The sequence below is a fragment of the Myotis nattereri genome, assembly GCF_964212035.1.
Source record: "Myotis nattereri genome assembly, chromosome: 1".
NCBI lineage: Eukaryota > Metazoa > Chordata > Mammalia > Chiroptera > Vespertilionidae > Myotis > Myotis nattereri.
Genome location: NC_138075.1, coordinates 188017566 through 188039358, shown reverse-complemented (window position 1 = coordinate 188039358; position 21793 = coordinate 188017566). Strand labels below are relative to the sequence as shown.

General features: G+C 41.2%; 1 protein-coding gene across 4 annotated transcripts in view; it reads right to left on the bottom strand.

Moving 5' to 3' along the window:
* LOC308513480 (UDP-glucuronosyltransferase 2B31-like) overlaps positions 1-21793 on the bottom strand; it is a gene marked incomplete at both ends in the record, with an annotated part of 65035 nt that overhangs the window by 5793 nt on the left and 37449 nt on the right. For 2 of the 4 annotated variants that reach the window (XM_081083566.1, XM_081083567.1), the window contains one exon: positions 1128-1259. In XM_081083566.1, the coding sequence (XP_080939692.1) occupies positions 1128-1259 (132 nt within the window). Of the gene's footprint in view, positions 1-1127; positions 1260-5166; positions 5316-8929; positions 9708-21793 lie in introns of those variants that run through there. The other 2 variants (XM_081083563.1, XM_081083565.1) reach the window with 2 other exon arrangements.

The following is a 21793-nucleotide window of genomic DNA, read 5'->3' as shown; positions in this document are numbered from 1 at the left end:
TTTTACTCAACTGACTGTTAACACTACAAAACATGCTACAATGTACTGACAGCATTGATTAATACGGTTAATTAATGATAAATAGTCAAGCAATTTCTAAGTCCACCAGCAAGCTGGATTCTAGTTTATAAGTGGTTAACATCTCTTTTCTATGTGTGTGTTAACGTTACTTCAGGTTCTCAGTAAACTTGCGTAGGTATTAAGGAGAAAGCTACATTAGTTAGGAAACTACAAGTATTTTACAATTACACAGACAATTGTATTTTATGTATTAGAAAATATGATTTATTATCATATTTTATGGAGAAGGGGGAGGCATTTTAAATTATCCTATGTTAGGCTTGCTTCTGGTTGACTATTACATTTCCTTCTTCTTCTTAATCAGGAGAAGTTATTATTCTGATGGGTTGTTTTGGGGCCACATATAAAACACAGGGTCACCTTGAAGGCTGGACCCAGCTTCACCCTTTCTTTTATGTCTTCCTGCCTCAGAATTTAGCAGGGCCCAGCCCACCAGGGAGGTTCTCTTCACGTTTTACAGGCCATTTTTTCTCTTTCTCTAAAACTTTGTTTCTGGCTTAGGTACCTGGATGTAGCTTGGTGAGTTCTAGACATCCTTACTCTGAATATCACCTTGCAACTGAATAGACCTAGTCCAAAATCCAGGGAAAGTAGGAGAGGCCTGGATTACCTGGAAAGTCTAAATTGTAAGATGCCTTTCAGACTGTTATCATTCCGTGGTTAATGTTAAAATTTAAGTCCATTCTCAGAACATCTGTAGTGTGTACAGAATTCTAGGAATCCTGCAAGGAAATGAAGCAAATGACAGGATAGGATTTGGTGATATCTGTTCCTGCCCTATAATACTATTATCAAACCAAACTTCACACTGTACTTTTGAAATATACTTCTTTGTGACCAGAATGTTAATGCCAAAGTTATTGTCCATCAAAAAGACCCTCTATACTACTTTAGCACCTGACATGTCTATTTTGTTTTTCAAATTGTTATCCGAGATAATTGGAGCTATCCTAATAATTTACCTTTCATGTGGAAATTTCTTAATCAGACCCTTTACTGAGTTTAACACACTCATTAGTTTTCTGCTCTAAAGTAGTTTATCTAACCTTTTGAGGAACCTGGGCAAGGGCTGATGCAATCACATTGGCTCTTTCTTCTGTCATGTTAGTGACCATCGACCCCAGGGAAAACACCACAATACCATTTTCTCCAGAGCTCTGGACAAACTCTTCCATTTCCTGTGAAGAAAGAATTTTCTCCATCACAAAAGAGCAATAGCATAGTGAACACTATTGAAGGGATTGCTATAAACAGCCAAAGAGAAAATTAAGTATTATAAGGAGATATTAGTGTAGTGCTTGTTATTTTAAATTGTGTTAAAATGCACAAAATATAAAGTTACCATCTTAAGTATTTAAAAATATTTTTATTGATTTTTAGCGAGAGAGAAGAAGAGAGAGGGAAAGACAGAGAGAATCATCTATTGGCTGCCTCCTGCATGTTCAAGGTGGCGGGGCCCACAAGCTGGCCATATGCCCTGACTGGGAATCAAGCCAGTAACCTTTGGTGCATGGGACAGTGCCCAACCAACTAAGCCACACTGGCCAGGGGCCATCTTAACCATTATTAAATGCACAGTTCTATAGTATATATAGTCTTATTGTTATGCAACCCATCTCTATACTTTTTCATCTTGCAAATTGGAACTGACTATCATCATTCAACTTTGTTTCTATGCATTTGAGTAGTCTAGATACCTCATTTATTGCCATTTATTCATGCACTCATTGGCTGCTTCTTGTATGGGCCCTGATTGGGATCAAACCTGCAACCGTGGCACACTGGGACAGTTCTCTAACTAACTGAGCTACTTGGCCTGGCCAATACTGTTCTTAACAGCAGTAAAAATAACAATAGTAACAATAGTTAATATTACTTTTGTGTCACTATGTGCCATAGACATTGTAAGTATTATATCCTATCTAATAAAAGAGAAACATGGTAATTAGAGTACAACCACTACCCTTCCCATTGGCTAATCAGCGAGATATGCAAATTAACTGCCAGCCAAGATGGCGGCAGGCAGCCAGGCAGCTTGAAACTAACATGAGGCTTGCTTGCTTCAGTGACGGAGGAAACCAATGTTCCCCGCCTGCTTTGCCGGCCTCTGAGCCTGCAGTTTAAGAAACATTGTAACAAATATAGAAGCTAAACAAAACCCCAGAAACCTGCTTTCAGCGAGCCCGGGATCTCAGAGCTGGAGTTATACATTGTTTTGATTATAGAACTGAAACAAACCAGATACCTTCTTTCAGCAGCAGAAGACTCAGAGCTGGAGCCAGAGCTAAAGCTGGCCCAGAATAAAAAAAAAGAAAAAAAGGAGCAGTTGGGAGCTTCAGTCGGCCTGAAAACAGCCCTCAGCCCCTCACCCAGACTGGCCAGGCACCCCAGTGGGGACCCCAACCCTGAAGGGGGTGTGACCAGCTGCAAATAGTCATCATCCCCTCACCTAGGCTGGCCAGGCACCCGAGTGGAGACCCCCACCCTGAAGGGTGTGTGACCAGCTGAAAACAGCCATCATCCCCTCACCCAGGCTGGCCAGGAACCCCAGTGGGGACCCCCACCCTGATCCAGGACACCCTTCAGGGCAAACCAGCCAGCCCCACCCATGCACCAGGCCTCTATCCTATATAGTAAAAAGGTAATATGCCTCCCAGCACCGGGATCAGCGGAGCCATGAGGCCTCCTGGCACCGGGATCAGTGTGCCAGGGGGCAGCGCCCAAACCCCCTGATCGCCCTGCGGCTCTGTGTGTGACAGGGGGCAGAGCCACAACCTCCCTATCGGCCCTGCTCTGTGCCTGATAGGGGGGAGCTCCCCAACCCCCTGATCACCCTGTGGCTCTGTGTGTGACAGGGTGCGGCACCCCAACCCCCTCTCCCCCCACAGGCCCTGCTCTGTGTGTGACAGGGTAGAGCCATAACCTCCCCATCGGCCCTGTCCTGAGTGTGAGAGTGGCGGTGCCCCAACCCCCTGATCGGCCCTGCTCTGTGGGTGATAGAGGGCGGTGCCCCACCCCCCCACCCCCCCACGGGTCCTGCTCTGTGTGTGATGGGGTAGAGCCATAACCTCCCCATCGGCCCTGCCCTGTGTGTGACAGTGGCGGCGCCCCAACCCCCTGATCGACCCTGCTCTGTGACAGGGGGCGGTGCCCCAACTCCCCTATCAGCCCTACTCTGTGAGTGACAGGGCGGAGCTCCCCAACCCCCTGATTGACCCTGCTGTGTGTGTGACGGGGGGAGCTTCCCAACCCTCTGATGGGCCCTGCTCTGTGCATGACAGGGAGAAGCGCCCCAACCCCCTGATCGACCCTGCTCTGTGCATGACAGGGGGTGGCGCCGCAACCTCCCCATGGACCCTGCCTTGAGTGTGACAGGGGGTGGTGTCCCAACCCCCCAATCGGCCCTACCCTGAGCGTGACAGGGTGGCATCACAACCTCCCAATCCGCCCTGCTCTGTGCATGACAGGGGGTGGCGCCCCAACTCCCCAATCGGCCCTGCTCTGAGCCTGACCAGGGGCTGCACCTAGGGATTGGGCCTGCCCTCTGCCACCCGGGAGCGGGCCTAAGCCAGCAGGACGTTATCTCCCGAGGGGTCCCAGACTGCGAGAGGGCACAGGCCGGGCTGAGGGACCCCCCCCCCCTTTCCCCTGAGTGCACAAATTTTTGTGCACCAGGCCTCTAGTATATATATATATAGAATTTTTTTATACTGAATAGAAATATGAGGTTGATATTATAACTATAAGAGTAGGTATATTCACATCTTTAATGTGTGGTTTTCCAGTATTTGTTGCTGGAATTCTCGCAACAACCTCCTCTTTGTTTTCCTTTCCACTCTTGATCCTATGCAATTCAATCCAAACATTGCATCTTGAGAGCTTTGTAAAAAGGAAAATCTGATCATATCTCTGCCCTTTTACTCCCTTTGCCCCTTTTCACTGACTCCTGAATACTTTCACAAGATGCTTCAGAATTCTTATAATTACTTATCTCTAATTTACTTCTCCAGCATCATCTGCCTCTTTATTCAGCCTCTTCCTGATACACTAAACTTGGACTTCTTTGGAATTATTATTCTTTTTCTTGCATTACCTTTTGTGTCTTCCTTTCTTACCATTCCTTTCTGCTATCCTATGTTAGGCTTGCAGTTCCCACTTAATTATCAATAATATCAAATATTTTCTGTAATCCCTGCTGGACATTATCTAGCATTGTGGTCTTTCCTTATTGTACTACTCTTCACAAAATTTTTATTACTAATATTAGAGGCCCGGTGCATGGATTTGTGCACCGGTTGGGTCCCTCAGCCTGGCCTGCGCCCTCTCGCAATCTGGGACTTCTCGGTGGATGTAGTAGTGCACAAAGTGGCAGACAGCTGGGGAGGAGTCCAGGCTAGGGGCCACACTGCTCCTGCTCATCCAAGTCCCCCTATGCCTGCAGCTGCTGCTGCTCAGTAGTGCTGTCATGAAGGTGGGATAGGCTCGCACTGCACAGCTGCGCTCACCAGCTGTGAGTCAGGTGTCTGGCGCCTGTTGGTCAGCTTAGCAGCACTCCTGCTGTAGGAGTGCACTGACCACTGCGGGGTAGCTCCTGCATTGAGCGTCTTCCCCCTGGTGGTCAGTGCGCATCATAGCGACTGGTCGACTGGTCATTCGGTCACTTAGGCTTTTATGTATATAGATTTATGTGTATAGATTCTGTCTTTCCAAGTAGAATGTCGGGTATTTATGGATAAAAATTGTGTCTTCACTGACTCTCTTTTATCCAGTGCTTATCTCTGGCTATGTGAGTCACCCTAAGAATGTCTTTGAATGAATGATTGACACTTTCTTATGTGTTCAACAGGGAAGACCTTAATTTAACTGACCCTATTTCCAAAGTCTCCCAAATATAATTATTTATTTGGTAATGATAATGACATTCAAATTCTTGAAATAGTATGAAATATATGAGTTTCTAATGGTCACTTGACCCAGATTCCCATATCTCTCACTGTGTGATCAGACAATCTAAATGAAGAACACAGAATCATTCCCACTGAAAGTGCAAAATAATCAAAGTAGAACAAACATGAATAGTTTTACCTTAGGCAGAGGCTTAGCAGGCTTGCAGTGGAGGCCTCCAACAAATTCAAAATGTGGCAAGAGTGGGCGAGGGAATTCAAAATCCCAGTAGGTTCGAATAAGCCACATTTCAGCTTTCCCCATTAACTCAAATAATGTAATGGGTTTTCCTGAAGGGGAAAAATAAAATAAAATAAAGATAGTGAAAATGAGAATAGTGTAATGTGAATATAACAGGTAATTTTCTGAAAGGAGCTTAGAGTAATGTAGCCAAAGATGTTTAAAAGTGATTGGCTTACACTCTTTTCAAAATTGCCTGGTACTGGCACAAGAACAGATATATAGAGCCATGGAACAGAACAGAGAACCCAGAATTCGACCCAAGCCATTATGTTCAATAAATATTTGACAAAGGAGGCAAGAGCATACAGTGGAGTCAAGACAGTCTCTTCAATGAAGGGTGTTGGAAAAATTGGACAGACACATGCAAAAAAATGAAACTAGACCACTAAACATAAAAATAAAATCAAAATGAATAAAGGACTTAAATTTAAGACGGGAAACCATAAAAATTTTAGAAGAATCCATAGGCAGTAGAATATCAGATATGTCGTAGCAGTATCTTTACCAATACAGCCCCTAGGGCAATAGAAACTAAGGAGAAAATAAACAAATGGGACTACATCAAAATAAAAAGCTTCTGTACAGCAAAAGAAACCATCAGCAAAACAACCAGAAAGTCCACTGCATGGGCAAACAGATTTGCCAATTTTATCTCTGATAAGGGCCAATCTCCAAAATTTATAGGGAACTCTTACATCTTAACAAAAGGAAGAGAAACAATCCAATAAATAAATGGGCAAAGAACTTAAATAGAAACTTTTCAAAATAGGACATACTAAAGGCCAGGAGATAGATGAAAACATACTCAAAGTCACTAATCATCCGAGAGATGCAAATCAAAATGACAATGAGATACCATCTCACACCTGTCAGAATGCCTATTATCAACAAATCAACAAATGACAAGTGCTGTTGAGGATGTGGAGAAAAAGGAACCCTCATGCACTGCTGGTGGGAATGCAGACTGGTGCAGCCACTATGGAAGACAGTATGGAGTTTCCTAAAAAAATTAAAATGGAAGTCCCATTTGACCCAGTAATCTCACTTGTAGGAATATATCCCAAGAAAACAGAAACACCAATCAGAAAGGACATATGCACTCCTGTGTTCATTTTACATTAGCTAAGATTTGGAAACAGCCTAAGTCCCCATCAGCAGATGAGTGGATTAAAAAACGGTGGTACATCTACACAATGGAATACTATGCTGCTGTAAAAAAAGAAGAACTCATAGCATTCACAACAGCAGGGATGAACCTGGAGAGCATTATGCCAAGTGAAATAAGCCACTTGGAGAAAGATAAATATCACATGATCTCACTCATTTGTGGAATATAATAAACAAAAACTGATGAACAAAAATAAATCCAGAGACAAAGAAGCATCAAACAGACTGTCAGACTTCAGAAGGGAAGGCAGGGAGGGGGAAATAGGGGAGGTGGATATGTAAGAGATCAACCAAAGAACTTGTATGCAGGCATATGAGCATAACCAATGAACACAGACACTAGGTGGGTGAGGGCATGTGCTTGGGGTTCCCCATGTAGCTGGGGAAATGTCAGTGGGGGAAAAAGGAGACATATGTAATACTATATGTAATACTTTCAACAATAAAGAATTAAAAAAAGAAAATTTCCTTATGACCCCTGTACCATAAATGCATGCATAATATTTATGTTAAAAATTAAAGACAAAAAATTATTTAAAAAATGATTGGCTTAGCCCTGGCTGGTGTGGCTCAGTTGGTTTAGGGTCGTCCCGTGCTCTGAAAGGTTGCTGGTTTGATTCCCCGTCAGGACACATGCTCAGGTTGCAGGTTTGGTCCCTGCACAGGAGGCAACTGATCAATGTTTCTCTCTCACATCAATGTTTTTCTCTCTCCCTATCCCATTCTCTCTCTTTGAAATTAATAAAAAAACATATTTTAAAAATAAATAAATACAAATAAAAGTGATTGGCTTGAAAATACAGTATTCACACACATTATTTATATAGACTTTTATCTCTAATATCACATCAGTACATTCAGAATCATACACATTTATTTAAGCACTAAAGAGTTATGTATACATTTGTTTACTCTGTAAAACTTCAAAATTAACGAATGCAAATGTAAACAGTGATTTCAACTCTTTAGACAATCAACCCTACCATACACACAGAAATGCCTTTCCCTAGAATACTCAGTCTAGATTCTATTTAGCAAGCTATTCCCTTATTTCTAGATTTTACAAGTAAATTGTGAGATCTTTGAGAGTATGGCCACTATTGCATTTGGTTCATGTTCAGAGCTTAAGAATATTTGTATGTGAAATAAAAATATTTGCCAAAAACAGCTGGAAAGCTTTCATAAAGTATGGAAATAGATGTGCTCACCCTTAATTTTGTCTATAATAGAGAAATATAGTTTTTGAAAAAATATAGACTTTTAACTTGATTATCTACCCTTCAACAAGATTTTAGGCCTTTAAAACAGATGATTTATAAGCCCTTAGTGAAGCAATGTAATCATTAAAAACTGTGAGTTATAGGTTCTTATCTGAGAGTCATATTTCTCCATTGTCAAAGACTCCTGCAGGTAGTAAGGCAAAACAGTATAATTTTTAAATAAGAAAACTGAGGAGAAACAAATAGAAACAATTTCCCCAATGGTCCATAGACATTGTGTTAAAACTATGTAATTCCTCAATTTACATTTGTGCTTTGATGAAAATATTTAGTGAAATTTCTAATGCATTTATTGAAGAAAAATATTATAGTAAAATTGATATGAAGGATAAATGGACAGAGCCACTGCCCAGAGGATTTTTAGGGCAGTTAAACTACTCTTTACAATACTATAATGGTGGATACATGACATTATAAATTTGTCCAAAAATCACAGAATATACAATGCCAAGAGTGAACCATATTATAAACTATGGACGTTACATAATAATAATAATTCAGTATATTTTCATCAATTGTAACAAATATACTTCTCTGCTGGGGAATGTTGACAATAAGGAGGCAGGGCATATATGGGAAATCTCTACTTAATATTGCTGTGGACCTAACACTCTTCTAAAAAATGAAGCCTATTACAAACAAACAAAGAAGAATGGGTATGTGATTGCTGATGGAACTCCTCAGTGCTTCAATTTGGGGTCTCTAACTTCCTGGAGTATCCCATACTAGTGTAGCCAGGGTTGAAATTAACCTTATAATTTAAGCATTTCTGTAATATAGGGTGTCCCACAAATATAGACACACTTTGAATCATTATTAACTCCAATGGGTTAAATCTGAAAATAAAGAAACATCAACTGAGCTATCAGAAAAAAGAGTATATATATTTTTGGGAGGAACACTCTCCCTGTGTTTGTGAGATTAAAAGATCATTATATATTATTAGAGCCCCGATGCATGAAATTCATGGAAGAGCTTGGCCCTCGCAGCTGTGGCAGCTTGACTCAGCCAACACGGACCCAGCTTCGTCCGGAAGGTCATCTGGAAGGTCGTTCAGCTGTCTGGTCTAATTAGCATATTATGTTTTTATTCTTATAGATTATTTAATCATTGCACTTATAAAAGATAAATTCCTCTCAATATTTATACCAACTGATCTTCCAAAGCACTGTGAAAGTTAGGACTTCATGCTACCAAGGAAAAACATAGCTTACCTAGTACTTCGTTCAGAAATTGATCCCACTTCTTCTGATTATATGTTTGCAGGCAGAAGTCAAAATACAGCACATAGACCATATTTTTCACCCTCTCTATGAATGTCATCTGATCACTTAATTCTGAAAAGACAACAGGTACGTAGGATGGAGGGAATGGCAGTCCTCCACTGTACTTTTCAATTTTATAGCCAGGAGAGAAGCGGAGACTGTACACAAAAGGTATGTTAAGTAGCTCAGCCAGCAGCTCACCACATGCTCCAACGGCATCTGCAAGAACAACATCAAACCTTGACTCCTGTAGTTTTGTCATAAGTTTCTTATTAAAAACAGCATCTTTACAGAGCTTTTCAATGAAGTCAGAACCTTCCCAAAACATTTCTTGCATTAGTGAAAAATGTGTCCAAAACGTATCTTTTGGCAGATCATATGTCCATTTATTGATCAGCCGCATGAAAAAAGAAACCATATCATCTTTTGTTAAAGATGTAGGAAAAACCTCAAATTGAATAGCAGATGGTTTATTGGGATCAACAAGAATTGAAGCTGAAGATGTCAGAACAGTCACTTCATGACCTCTCTGGACAAGTGCATCCAGGATGGTCTTCATGTTGATCCAGTGGCTGTATTCTGTGGGCCACACCAGCACCTTTCCACAACTCCCAGGGCTGAAGTGACCACTCAGCTGTAGCAGCAGCAGAACTGAAATCCACTTCATAGGCATCCTGGTGGCACACAGGCTTCTTTTCAAATGGCTGATCCCTTTACCCTGGCTCATGCTTACGTGCAAAGGGAAATCAATTAGGAAGTTAAAATATAACTCCTCCATCTGAAAGTAAAAACAGTCATAGCATCTGGAGCACAAGAGGAAAAAGCAAAAGGTAGATGAATAGTTAGGCAATGATGATGACACAAAAACATGTCATACTGTTTTTGTCATAGTTATTAGATTCCATGCGAAGATACACAACAATATGTATTTACTATATGTATTTATTGATTGATTGATTGATTGATTGATTGATGGAAGCTAGCTCATGTTTAATTGTGGCATTTTAAAATTGGACAAGTGCCCTAGCTGGTTTGGATCCGTGGACAGAGCATTGGCCTGCGGACTAAAGGGTAGCAGTTTTGTTTCAGGTCAAAGGCACATGCCTGGGTTGCAGGCTCAATCCCCAGTTGTGGGTGTGCAGAGGGCAGTTGATCAATGATGTTTCTATATCTCTCTTGATCTCCCTACCTCTTTGAAATAAATAAAAATATATTTCAAAAAATAAAATTGGGACAAGTGTTTTGACATCTGCCCCTCCCCCCTTTTTCAGTTTCTTTAAAGTTGCAAGAAAACAGTAACCAATGACAGGTTTAATGGATTTAATAAATTTACCCCTTTGGCTCCTATTTGCAGCACCCAATATTCCTTTGAAACCCCAGACAGATTCGATGGTGGCCAACAGTAAGTTTCAGACCTCTAGAGTTTAACAGTTCAGGTTCTCTGAGCATTCTGTACTGCAGTAGCACTCATCCCAAATTGGTACATCTTGTAGTTGGGCAACTTCAAATGTACCCGTTGAAAAAGCTTTTTCCCTTCAAGGGGAAGAAAAATCACTCCTCAAAACACTGCAGATATGGCTGTGTGGTCTTTCCTCCTGTTCCATGTCTTCAGGATTTATTCTGTTTTATTGATTTATTTATTTTTTGCAGTGGAGCAAGAGACCAAAACCTAACCTGAGTGACAAGAAACAAGATAGTAATGGCTATAAAGGCAGTGACCAGGAAAAACTGAGGTGCTTTTTTACCTCCCACATCCAATATATGTGCCTCACAGAAAACAACAAAAATAACAGGTCCACAAATTAGCTAGAATTACAACATCCATTCATCTAAGAGTGGTGGAAGGCAGGACAGTGAGTGGGATAGAAAATGGTGCAGGGAGAAAAAGTATTCAAATTAGTCCATGGGTGTTGGCAAATGCTAGTAAAGAGCTGCAGAAGAGCTTGTGGTCCTTTCAGACTTACAGGCTAAAAATCCACATACTGGGGAAGAAAAAATGGCGACCGGCAGGAAGGTAGAGAGGGAGAGAGTGTGAGAGCACAAGGAAGTGATAGAGGAGTGTGTGGATGTGTGTGGTGTGTGTGTGTATGAGCTAGGGACAGTTAGATTTTGCAGGTCTTCTAAGGGGCTGCTAAACCGGGCAGTCTTAGATGGCGGAGCCCTTCTCCCTGCTCGGACACTCCTGGGTGGCCAGCAGGGGCACAGCGACTGCTCCATCTTGAGAAACAGAGCTGCTCGAGACTAGGATCCTGGCCTCAGCATCACCCAGTCTGATCTCAGACTCATACCAGGACCCTGCAGCCACTGGGGACAGAGACCTGTGACCACAGCTACAGACCCATGGACACCAAAAGTCCAGAAATCCCCGCGGCAGATCCGTGACTAACAGAGCCCATCCCCCACCCCACAGGCTCATGGGCAGTGCCATAGTAACTGATAGACCCACCCCTTGCCCGGGCCTCAGTGCTGCTACAGGAACTTTAGCCTGGAAGTGCGCGAGCACCTTGGAACTGGTCCTGCACAGTGCCAGCTATAGGTGCCCTGGCCTGGAGGCTAACATGCTAACACCAGTAACTGATCCTGCGCTCAGTGCCGGCTACGGGAGCCCTGGCCTGGGAGCTAATGTGCGAACACCAGGAATTTGTCCCGCTCCCAAGGACCCAGATTCTCTGGGCAGGAGGCAGCACCAAGCACCAGTGACTTGACTGTGTTTCTTATCACCTGCACCTGGGATCCCTGATTCCCTGTGCATTCATACTAAGAGCCAGTTACTCCAATTCTTGGTGCATGGGCACACAGGGACCCTGATTCTCAATGTGAAGTTGCGCGAAGCAACAGAGACTCTGATACTGGATTCTTGGGGAATTCTGACTCTTGGTGCACGCTAGGGGGCTCTGATTTTCAACACACTCCAGGGGGGTCTCTGTTTCAGCATGGTGCAGGCAAGGTCCCTGATTCTAAGGGTGCACACGAGGCCACATTGAGCACTGGCAACACTGACTCTGAGTGATCCTCGTTCCCACCAACCCACAACAACCGCACATCTTAGTGTCAGAGCTCTTCAGTGACACTAGGGTGGTGTGAGGCTCCCACTGCACACGGCCCAGGCCCATGCAACTCGACATTTTGAGCCATCGGGAGATAATCAGAATGAAGAGACGGCACAACACCCAGAGGAAAGAAAATGAGGAGTCACCAAGAAAGGAAATTAATGAAATTGAAGCATGCAACATGACAGAAAAAGAATTCAGAGTAATGGTTGTACAATTCATTCACCGGATGGATGAGAAAATCAACAACCTATGCAAGAATCAGGAAGAAATGAAAAGTGATATAGCTACAATCAAAAACACCATGGAAGGTTTCAACAGCAGACTAGAAGAAGCAGAGGACCAAATTAGTGATAAGGTAGAGAAACAAGCTCAATCTGAACAGCAACTGGAGAAAAAAATTAAAAAGCAGGAGGAGAGCCTAAGGGAGCTTTGGGACAACATGAAACGAAGTAACATATGCATAATAGGGCTTCCAGAAGGACAAGAAGAGCAGCAAGGATTAGAAAATCTATTTGAAGAAATAATGACAGAAAACTTCCCAGATATGGGGAAGAAAAAAGTTACACAAGTACAGAGAGTCCCAAGCAAGATGAACCCCCAAAGACCCACACCAACACACGTCATAATAAGGATGGCAAATGTACAAGACAAAGAAATGCTAAAGGGAATGCTGTAAAAAGAAGAAATATAAAGGTAAGAAGGAACACAGGCACAAAAATAGAAATGAATACAAGCAAGTACCTTTCAATAATAACTTTAAATGTAAACGGACTAGGGGGGCTCGGAAAATGGCGGAGGTATAAGCGGACGTGTCCTGTGCCTTGTCCTGGAGCAGATAAGTGTGAGCAGCTGAAACGGGTAACATTCAGCCCGAATAGGTAGAGGATTTTCAGCTGAGAGATTGTCTGCAGCTAGGAAAGACTGAGAACCCCCCAGGGAAAAAAAAGGACAGTTGGAGACTGCGGCTGAAGCCTCTCCTGGTGCGCCAGCTAAGCAGTGGAGACTGCGCCATCTTGGGTGGTTGTTGCCGGCATCCAGAGACCAGCTACTAACCTGGAAACAAGGGATCTCAAGCAGCGTGACTGCGTGAACTCAGACGAGCACTGCTTCTTCTCACGGAAAGGTTGGACATCCCCTAAAGGTGCGGTTTGCAGTTCGGGTTGGAGGGAGGACCGAGCTCGCGCGCGGGGCGGAATCTGCGCCCCACAGAGTCCGCAGCCGCTGGAACCAGCGTGACCCGCGAGTGGGGAAGGGGCCCCACAGGGCTGCTGGCAGAAGGGAACGCGAAAAATGAGCCCATAGCTGGACTGGATGTAAAGGAGCAGCCTTGGACTTTGCCAATCTGCTGGCTGCTTGGTGCCAGGGGCGAGTGGGCGCGCGGAGACTGCGCGCGGAGACTGTGCGCAGACCTGGAAGGTGGAGGCTTGCGAATTCGCACAACTATCAGGCTCTTGTTACAGTTCCCCTTAGATCCGTGCATTTGATTATTAAACCCAGCGCATGGGATTCCCCAGTTGGGGTCATTCGCAGAGCCTGTAGGGGAAAGTTCTTTTTGGGGAGCCTGGGAAACAGCGGACAGTGGCAAGGAACCAGCTCTGGGCAGTGGTCTTTCCCGAATCAGTTCCAAATACCATAGAGGACAAAACCCTACTGATAGAGAGGACTTAGAGCCTCGGTGGTAAATCCAGACACACTGCCACCCAGAGGCAGAGCCACGAACTGTCTCTTTTACGATCACAAATAAAGGCAGTCTGGTAAAAAAATACAACCTGCCTTAAAATCAGGTCTGTGGTTTACTGCACGGAGGGACAGTGTATCGCAGGGAAGTTCAACACTCCCCTGAATGCCTGGCAGGACTGAGGCGTGCCAAAAAGAAGAGTGGAAGATCTGAAGCACCTTCACTTCCGAATATTTTTATATATATATATTTTTTAATTCTTTTTTCACCATTTCATTAAGAACCTATTTTATTTATTTTTTTATTTTTTATTTTTTTCATCACCTGATTTTACCTTTTTAATTACTACATTTTTTTAACCAGTATTATTGCTATCCTTTTACCATTTTTTCAAGTGTCATTTTATTTTTTATTATTTTTTTTATTTTATTTTTCTTTATTTTATTTTGGGATTAGTGTTCTACACTCTATTTTCATCGTTCCTTTAGCATCATTTCTCTCTATCTCACATTTACCCTTAAGCCAAAACTCTCTTCCTCACTTTTCCCCTTTTGTTGTCCTGTTTCTCTTACCCTATTCCTGCTTTGGATTTTACCTATTCCTTCTTTCTACCCACTGTCTAAATTTCACCCTACTTATATATCTAATTTCCAATCCCTTGCTCTCCCCATACAAATAGCCTCTTCCCCACCTCTATTTCATTCTCTTATTTTTTTTTGTTGTTGTTGTGTTTTTTTTGTTTTTGTTTTTGGTCTTTTTGTGTTTTTTTTTTCTCTCCCTTTTCCCAATCTTATTTTGGCACTCCTTTTTGTTTTTTTATTTTTCTCTCTAATATTTTTCTCTTTTTTCTTCTTTATCCCCTAATTCTCTTCTCTCGGGGGGTCACCTTTATGTGGGGTTATTAATATTGTGAATGCATTTAGTTCGGTGCCTTGTACGTTGTGCCTTGTTGTGTTGTATTTTGTGCCTTTGAATCAGCGCAACAGAGAGAGATCTACATAACCAAACACCTTGAGAAGAGAAATCATGGTGAAACAAAGAACCAACCCAAATATGAAAGAAAAACAGGCATCATCAGAAAAGGAAGTAAACGAAATAGAGGCAATGGAGGCAAGCAACCTGTCAGAGAAAGAATTCAGAGTAATGGCCATAAGGTGGATGAAAAGAATGGAAGACCAATTCAACAATATGTGTAGGAACCAAGAGGAAATGAAGAAGAACCAAGAGGAAATGAAGAGAAACCAAGAAGAAATGAAAAACGACATCACTGCCATAAAGAACTCAATAGAAAGCATCAACAGTAGACTAGAAGAAGCAGAGGACCGTATCAGCGAGCTAGAAGACAAGGTAGAAAAAATACCCAAACAGAACAGCTTCTAGAAAAAAAAATTAAAAAGCAGGAAGAGAGCCTAAGAGAACTCTGGGACAATGCTAAATGAAACAACATCCGAATAATAGGGGTGCCAGAAGGAGAGGAAACTGAGCAAGGAATAGAAAACCTGTTTGAAAAAATAGTAACAGAAAATTTCCCTGATATAGGGAGGAAAAAACTCACACAAATCCAAGAAGCTCACAGAGTCCCAAACAAAATGAACCCGAAAAGACCGACACCAAGGCACATAATAATTAAATTGGCAAACACCAACGACAAAGCAAGAATCTTAAAAGCAGCCAGAGAGAGACAGAAAGTTACCTACAAAGGATCCCCCATCAGACTAGCGACCGATTTCTCAACAGAAACACATCAGGCAAGAAGGGAATGGAATGAAATATACAAAGTCATGCAAAGGAAGGGTCTGAATCCAAGAATACTATACCCAGCGAGGCTATCAATCAAAATTGAGGGTCAAATCAGGAGCTTCACAGACAAAAATGGTCTACGGGAGTTTATTACAACCAAACCAGCAATGCAAGAAATGCTAAAGGGTCTGCTGTAAATAGAAAAAACAGGAAACAAAGAAGAAACGCAGCAGTAAAGAACAAAAATGGTGACTAACAAGTTTCTATCAATAATAACTTTAAATGTAAATGGATTAAATTCCCCAGTCAAAAGGCATAGGGTAAATGAGTGGATAAGAAAACATGACCCATATATCTGCTGTCTACAGGAAACCCACCTCAGGAAAAAAGACGCACACAGACTGATGGTGAAGGGATGGAAAAAGGTTTTTCAGGCCAATGGAAGTGAAAAAAAAAGCCGGGGTAGCAATACTTATATCTGACAAATTAGATCTCAAAGTGAAGGACATACAAAGAGATCAAGAAGGCCACTTCATAATACTAAAGGGAGCAGTCCAACAAGAAGAAATAACTCTGGTAAATATATATGCACCCAATATAGGAGCACCCAAATACGTAAGAAAGCTTCTGGAGAAGATCAAGGGAGAGATTGACAGCAATACAATCATAGTAGGGGACCTTAACACCCCATTATCGCCACTGGACAAATCCTCTAAACAGAAATTCAGCAAAGAAACATCAATCCTAAATGACTCACTAGATCAGATGGAATTAATTGACATCTTCAGAACATTTCACCCCAAAGCCACAGTATATACATTCTCCTCAGGTGCACATTTGTCATCTTCAAAGATAGACCATATATTGGGTCACAGACAAAGTCTCTTCAAATTCAAGAAAATTGAAATCATATCAAGTATCTTTTCAGACCACAAAGGCATAAAACTGGAAATCAACTACAACAAAAACAATCCAAAAAAATCAAACACATGGAGACTAAATAGCATGCTATTAAACAACGACTGGGTCACCAGTGAAATCAAAGAAGAAATAAAAAACATCATGGCAACAAATGACAATGAAAACACAACAATCCAAAACCTATGGGACACAGCAAAAGCAGTCTTGAGAGGGAAGTTCATAGCTCTACAAGCCTACTGCAAGAAACAAGAAACAATGAGAATAAATGACCTAACTCTACAACTCGAAGAATTAGAAAGAGAGCAACAAAAAAAGCCCACTGTAAGCAGAAGGAAGGAAATAACAAAGATCAGAGCGGAGATAAACGACATAGAGACCAAAAAAACAATACAAAAGATCAACAAAACCAAGAGCTGGTTCTTTGAAAGGATAAACAAGATTGATACACCTCTAGCCAGGCTCACCAAGAAACAAAGAGAGAGGACCCAAATAAACAAAATCAGAAATGAAAGAGGAGAAATAACAACAGACCCCATAGAAATACAAAGGATTGTTAGAAAATACTATGAACAACTCTACTCCAACACACTAGACGACCTGGAGGAAATGGACATGTTCCTAGATAAATACAACCTTCCAAAACTTAACCAGGAAGAATCTAAAAATCTCAATAGGCCAATAACTATGGAGGAAATCGAAGCAGTAATCAAAAAGCTTCCAGCAAACAAAAGCCCGGGGCCAGATGGCTTCACAGGGGAGTTTTACCAAACATTCAAGAAAGACCTAAAACCTATCCTCCTCAGACTATGTCGAAATATCCAAGAGGAAGGAACACTTCCCAGCTCATTCTATGAAGCCAACATCACCCTAATCCCAAAACCCGATAAAGACAATACAATGAAAGAGAATTATAGGCCAATATCCCTCATGAACATAGATGCCAAAATCCTCAACAAAATCCTAGCAAATCGGATCCAGCAGTACATCAAAAAGATCATACACCATGACCAAGTAGGATTTATCCCAGGGATGCAAGGATGGTACAATATCCGCAAATCAATAAACGTGATACATCACATAAACAAATTGAGAGAAAAAAACCACATAGTCATATCAATTGATGCGGAAAAAGCATTTGACAAAATCCAACACCCTTTCTTGATAAAAACTCTCAGCAAGATAGGAATTGAGGGATCATACCTCAACATAATAAAAGCCATATATGACAAACCCACAGCCAACATCATAATCAATGGGAAAAAACTAAAACCATTCCCCCTAAAAACAGGAACAAGACAGGGATGCCCCCTCTCACCACTCCTGTTCAACATAGTACTGGAAGTATTAGCCATTGCGATCAGACACGAAGAAGAAATAAAAGGCATCTAGATTGGAAAAGAAGAAGTAAAACTGTCCTTATTTGCAGATGACATGATACTGTACATACAGAACCCTAAAGACTCCATCAAAAAATTATTAGGCTTAATAAATGAATTCGGCAATGTAGCAGGATACAAAATTAATGCTAAGAAATCCATGGCATTTCTTTACACCAATAGTGAACTTACAGAAAGTGAAACTACAGAAGCAATCCCATTTACCATTGCACCAAAAAAATTAAAATACCTAGGAATAAACTTAACTAAGGAAGTAAAAGACTTATATGCTGAAAACTACAGGACACTGAAAAAAGAGATAGAGGAAGACATAAACAGATGGAAGAATATACCGTGTTCATGGATTGGTAGAATCAACATCATCAAAATGTCCATACTACCCAAAGCAATTTATAGATTCAATGCAATCCCCATTAAATTACCAACGGCATATTTCACAAATCTAGAACAAACGTTCCAAAAATTCATCTGGAATAAAAAAAGACCCCGAATAGCTGCAGCAATCCTGAGAAAACACAAAGTAGGTGGGATCTCAATACCAGATATCAAACTGTATTACAAAGCCACTGTTCTTAAAACAGCTTGGTACTGGCACAAGAACAGACATATAGATCAATGGAATAGAATAGAGACCCCAGAAATCGACCCAAACCACTATGCCCAATTCATATTCGACAAAGGAGGCAAGAGCATACAATGGAGTCAAGACAGTCTCTTCAATAAATGGTGTTGGGAAAATTGGACAGATACATGCAAAAGGATGAAACTAGATCACCAACTCACACCATACACAAAAATAAACTCAAAATGGATAAAAGACTTAAACGTAAGACGGGAAACCATAAAAATACTAGAGGAATCCACAGGCAGTGAAATCGCAAACATATGCCGAAGAAATTTCTTCTCTGATAATGCTCCTAGGGCAATGGAAACTAAAGAGAAAATAAACAAATGGGACTACATCAAAATAAAGAGCTTTTGCCCAGCAAAGGAAACCATCAAAAAAACAACAAGAAGACCCACTACATGGGAGAACATATTTACCAATGATACCACCAATAAGGGTTTAATTTCCAACATATACAGGGATCTCATGAAACTTAACAAAAGGAAGATAAACAATCCAACAAAAAAATGGGCAACGGACCTAGATAGACACTTTTCGAAAGAGGACATACAGAAGACAGAAAGACATATGAAAACCTGCTCAAAGTCACTACGTATATGAGAGATGCAAATCAAAACGACAATGCGTTATCATCTCACACCTGTCAGAATGGCTATCATCAACAAATCAACAAACAACAAGTGTTGGAGAGGATGTGGAGAAAAAGGAACCCTTCTGCTCTGCTGGTGGGAATGCAGACTGGTGCAGCCACTGTGGAGAACAGTATGGAGCTACCTCAGAAGACTAAAAATGGAACTCCCATTTGACCCTGTGATCCCACTCCTAGGAATATATCCCAAGAAACCAGAAACGCCAATTAGAAAGGATATATGCACCCCTATGTTCATAGCAGCACAATTCACCATAGCTAAGATTTGGAAACAGCCTAAGTGCCCATCAGCAGATGAGTGGATTAGAAAACTGTGGTACATCTACACAATGGAATACTATGCTGCGGTAAAAAAAAAGGAACTCTTGCCTTTTGCAACAGCATGGATGGAACTGGAGAGCATTATGCTAAGTGAAATAAGCCAGTCAGAGAAAGATAAATACCACATGATCTCACTCATTTGTGGATTATAGAGAACAACACAGACTGATGAAAAAGGACAGACCCAAAGACTGAGAAACAGCGATCAGGCTATCAATCCCCAGAAGGAAAGTAGGGGAGGGCGGGGGTAAGGGGAAGAGATCAACAGAAGGACTTGTATACATGTATATAAGCCAAACCAATGGACATGGACAACGGGGGGATGGGAGCATGAGTTTGTGTGTGGGGGGGAGGTTGGGGGTTAAAGGGGGGGATGAGGACACATTTGTAATACCTTAACTATTAATAATAATAATAATAAAAAAAATGTAAACGGACTAAATGCTCCAATCAAAAGACACCATATAAAGGCTGTCTACAAGAGACCCACCTCAGAAAAAGGGACTCACACAGACTGAAAGTGAAGGGATGGAAAAATATCTTTCAGGCAAATGGAAATGAAAAAAAAGTTAGGGTAGCAATGCTTATATCTGACAAAATAGACCTCAAAGTGAAGGCCATAACAAGAGATAAGGAAGGCCACTTAATAATACTAACGGGATCAATACAACAAGAGGATATAACCCTTATAAACATATATGCACCCAATGCAGGAGCACTGACATACATAAAAATCCTCCTGGAAAATAACAAGGGAGAGATCAATAACAACACAATCAGAGTATGGGACTTAAACACACCACTGACATCACTGGATAAATCTTCTAGAAAAAAAATCAGCAAAGAAACAGCAATCTTAAATGACTCACTAGATCAGATGGACTTAATTGACATCTTCAGAACATTTCACCCCAAAGCCACGGAATATACGTTCTTCTCAAGTGCACATGGGACATTTTCAAAAATAGACCACATATTGGGTCACAAGCAAAGTCTCCCCAAATTCAAGAAGATTGAAATCATACCAAGCATCTTCTCAGATCACAATGGCATAATATTAGAAATAAACCACAAAAAACCAACCCAAAAATCTCAAACACTTAGAAGCTGAATAGCATGTTACTAAATAATGATTGGGTTACCAGTGAGATCAAAAAAGAAATTATAAACACCCTGGAAACTAATGACAATAACAGTACAACAATCCAAAATCTATGGGACACAATGAAAGCAGTCCTGAGAGGGAAGTTTATAGCACTACAGGCCTACCTCAAAAAACAAGAACAAATGATAGTAAATCATTTAACTCTACAACTCAAAGAATTAGAAAGAGAACAACAAAAAAAGCCTAGAGTGAGCAGAAGAAAGGAGATAATAAAGATCAGAGCAGAAATAAATGACATAGAGACCAAAAAAAAAAAAAAAAACCAATACAAAAGATCAATGAAACCAAGAGCTAGATCTTTGAAAGGATAAACAAGATTGACGAGCCTCTAGCCAGGCTCACCAAGAAGCAAAGAGAGAGGACTCAAATAAACAAAATCAGAAATGAAAGAGGCGAAATAACAACAGACCCCACAGAAATTCAAAGAATTGTTAAAAAATACTATGAACAACTCTACTCTAACAAACTAGACAACCTGGAGGAAATGGACATATTCCTTGAAAAATACAATCTTCCAAAAATCAATCCAGAGGATTCTAAAAATCTCAACAGGCCAATAACTATGGAAGAAATTGAAGCAGTCATCAAAAAGCTCCAAGCAAACAAAAGCCCAGGGCCAGATGGCTTCACAGGGGAGTTTTACCAAACATTCAAGGAAGAACTAAAACATATCCTCCTCAGACTATTCCAGAAACTTCAAGAGGAAGGAACACTTCCCAGCTCATTTTATGAAGCCAGCATCACCCTAATACCAAAACCAGATAGAGACAACACAATGAAAGAGAATTATAGGCCAATATCCCTCATGAACATAGATGCCAAAATACTCAACAAAATTCTAGCAAATTGGATCCAGCAATACATCAGAAAGATGATACACCATGACCAAGTAGGATTTATCCCAGGGGTGCAAGGATGGTACAATATCCGCAAATCAATAAATGTGATACATCACATAAACAAATTGAGAGATAAAAACCACATAGTCAAAACAATTGATGCAGAAAAAGCTTTCGACAAAATTCAACACCCTTTCTTGATAAAAACTCTCAGCAAGGCAGGAATAGAAGAATCATACCTCAACATAATAAAAGCCATATATGACAAACCCACAGCCAACATCATAATCAATGGGAAAAAATTAAAACCGTTTCCCCTGAGAACAGGAACAAGACAGGGAGGGATGCCCCCTCTCACCACTCCTGTTCAACATAGTACTGGAAGTATTAGCCATTGCGATCAGACAAGAAGAAGAAATAAA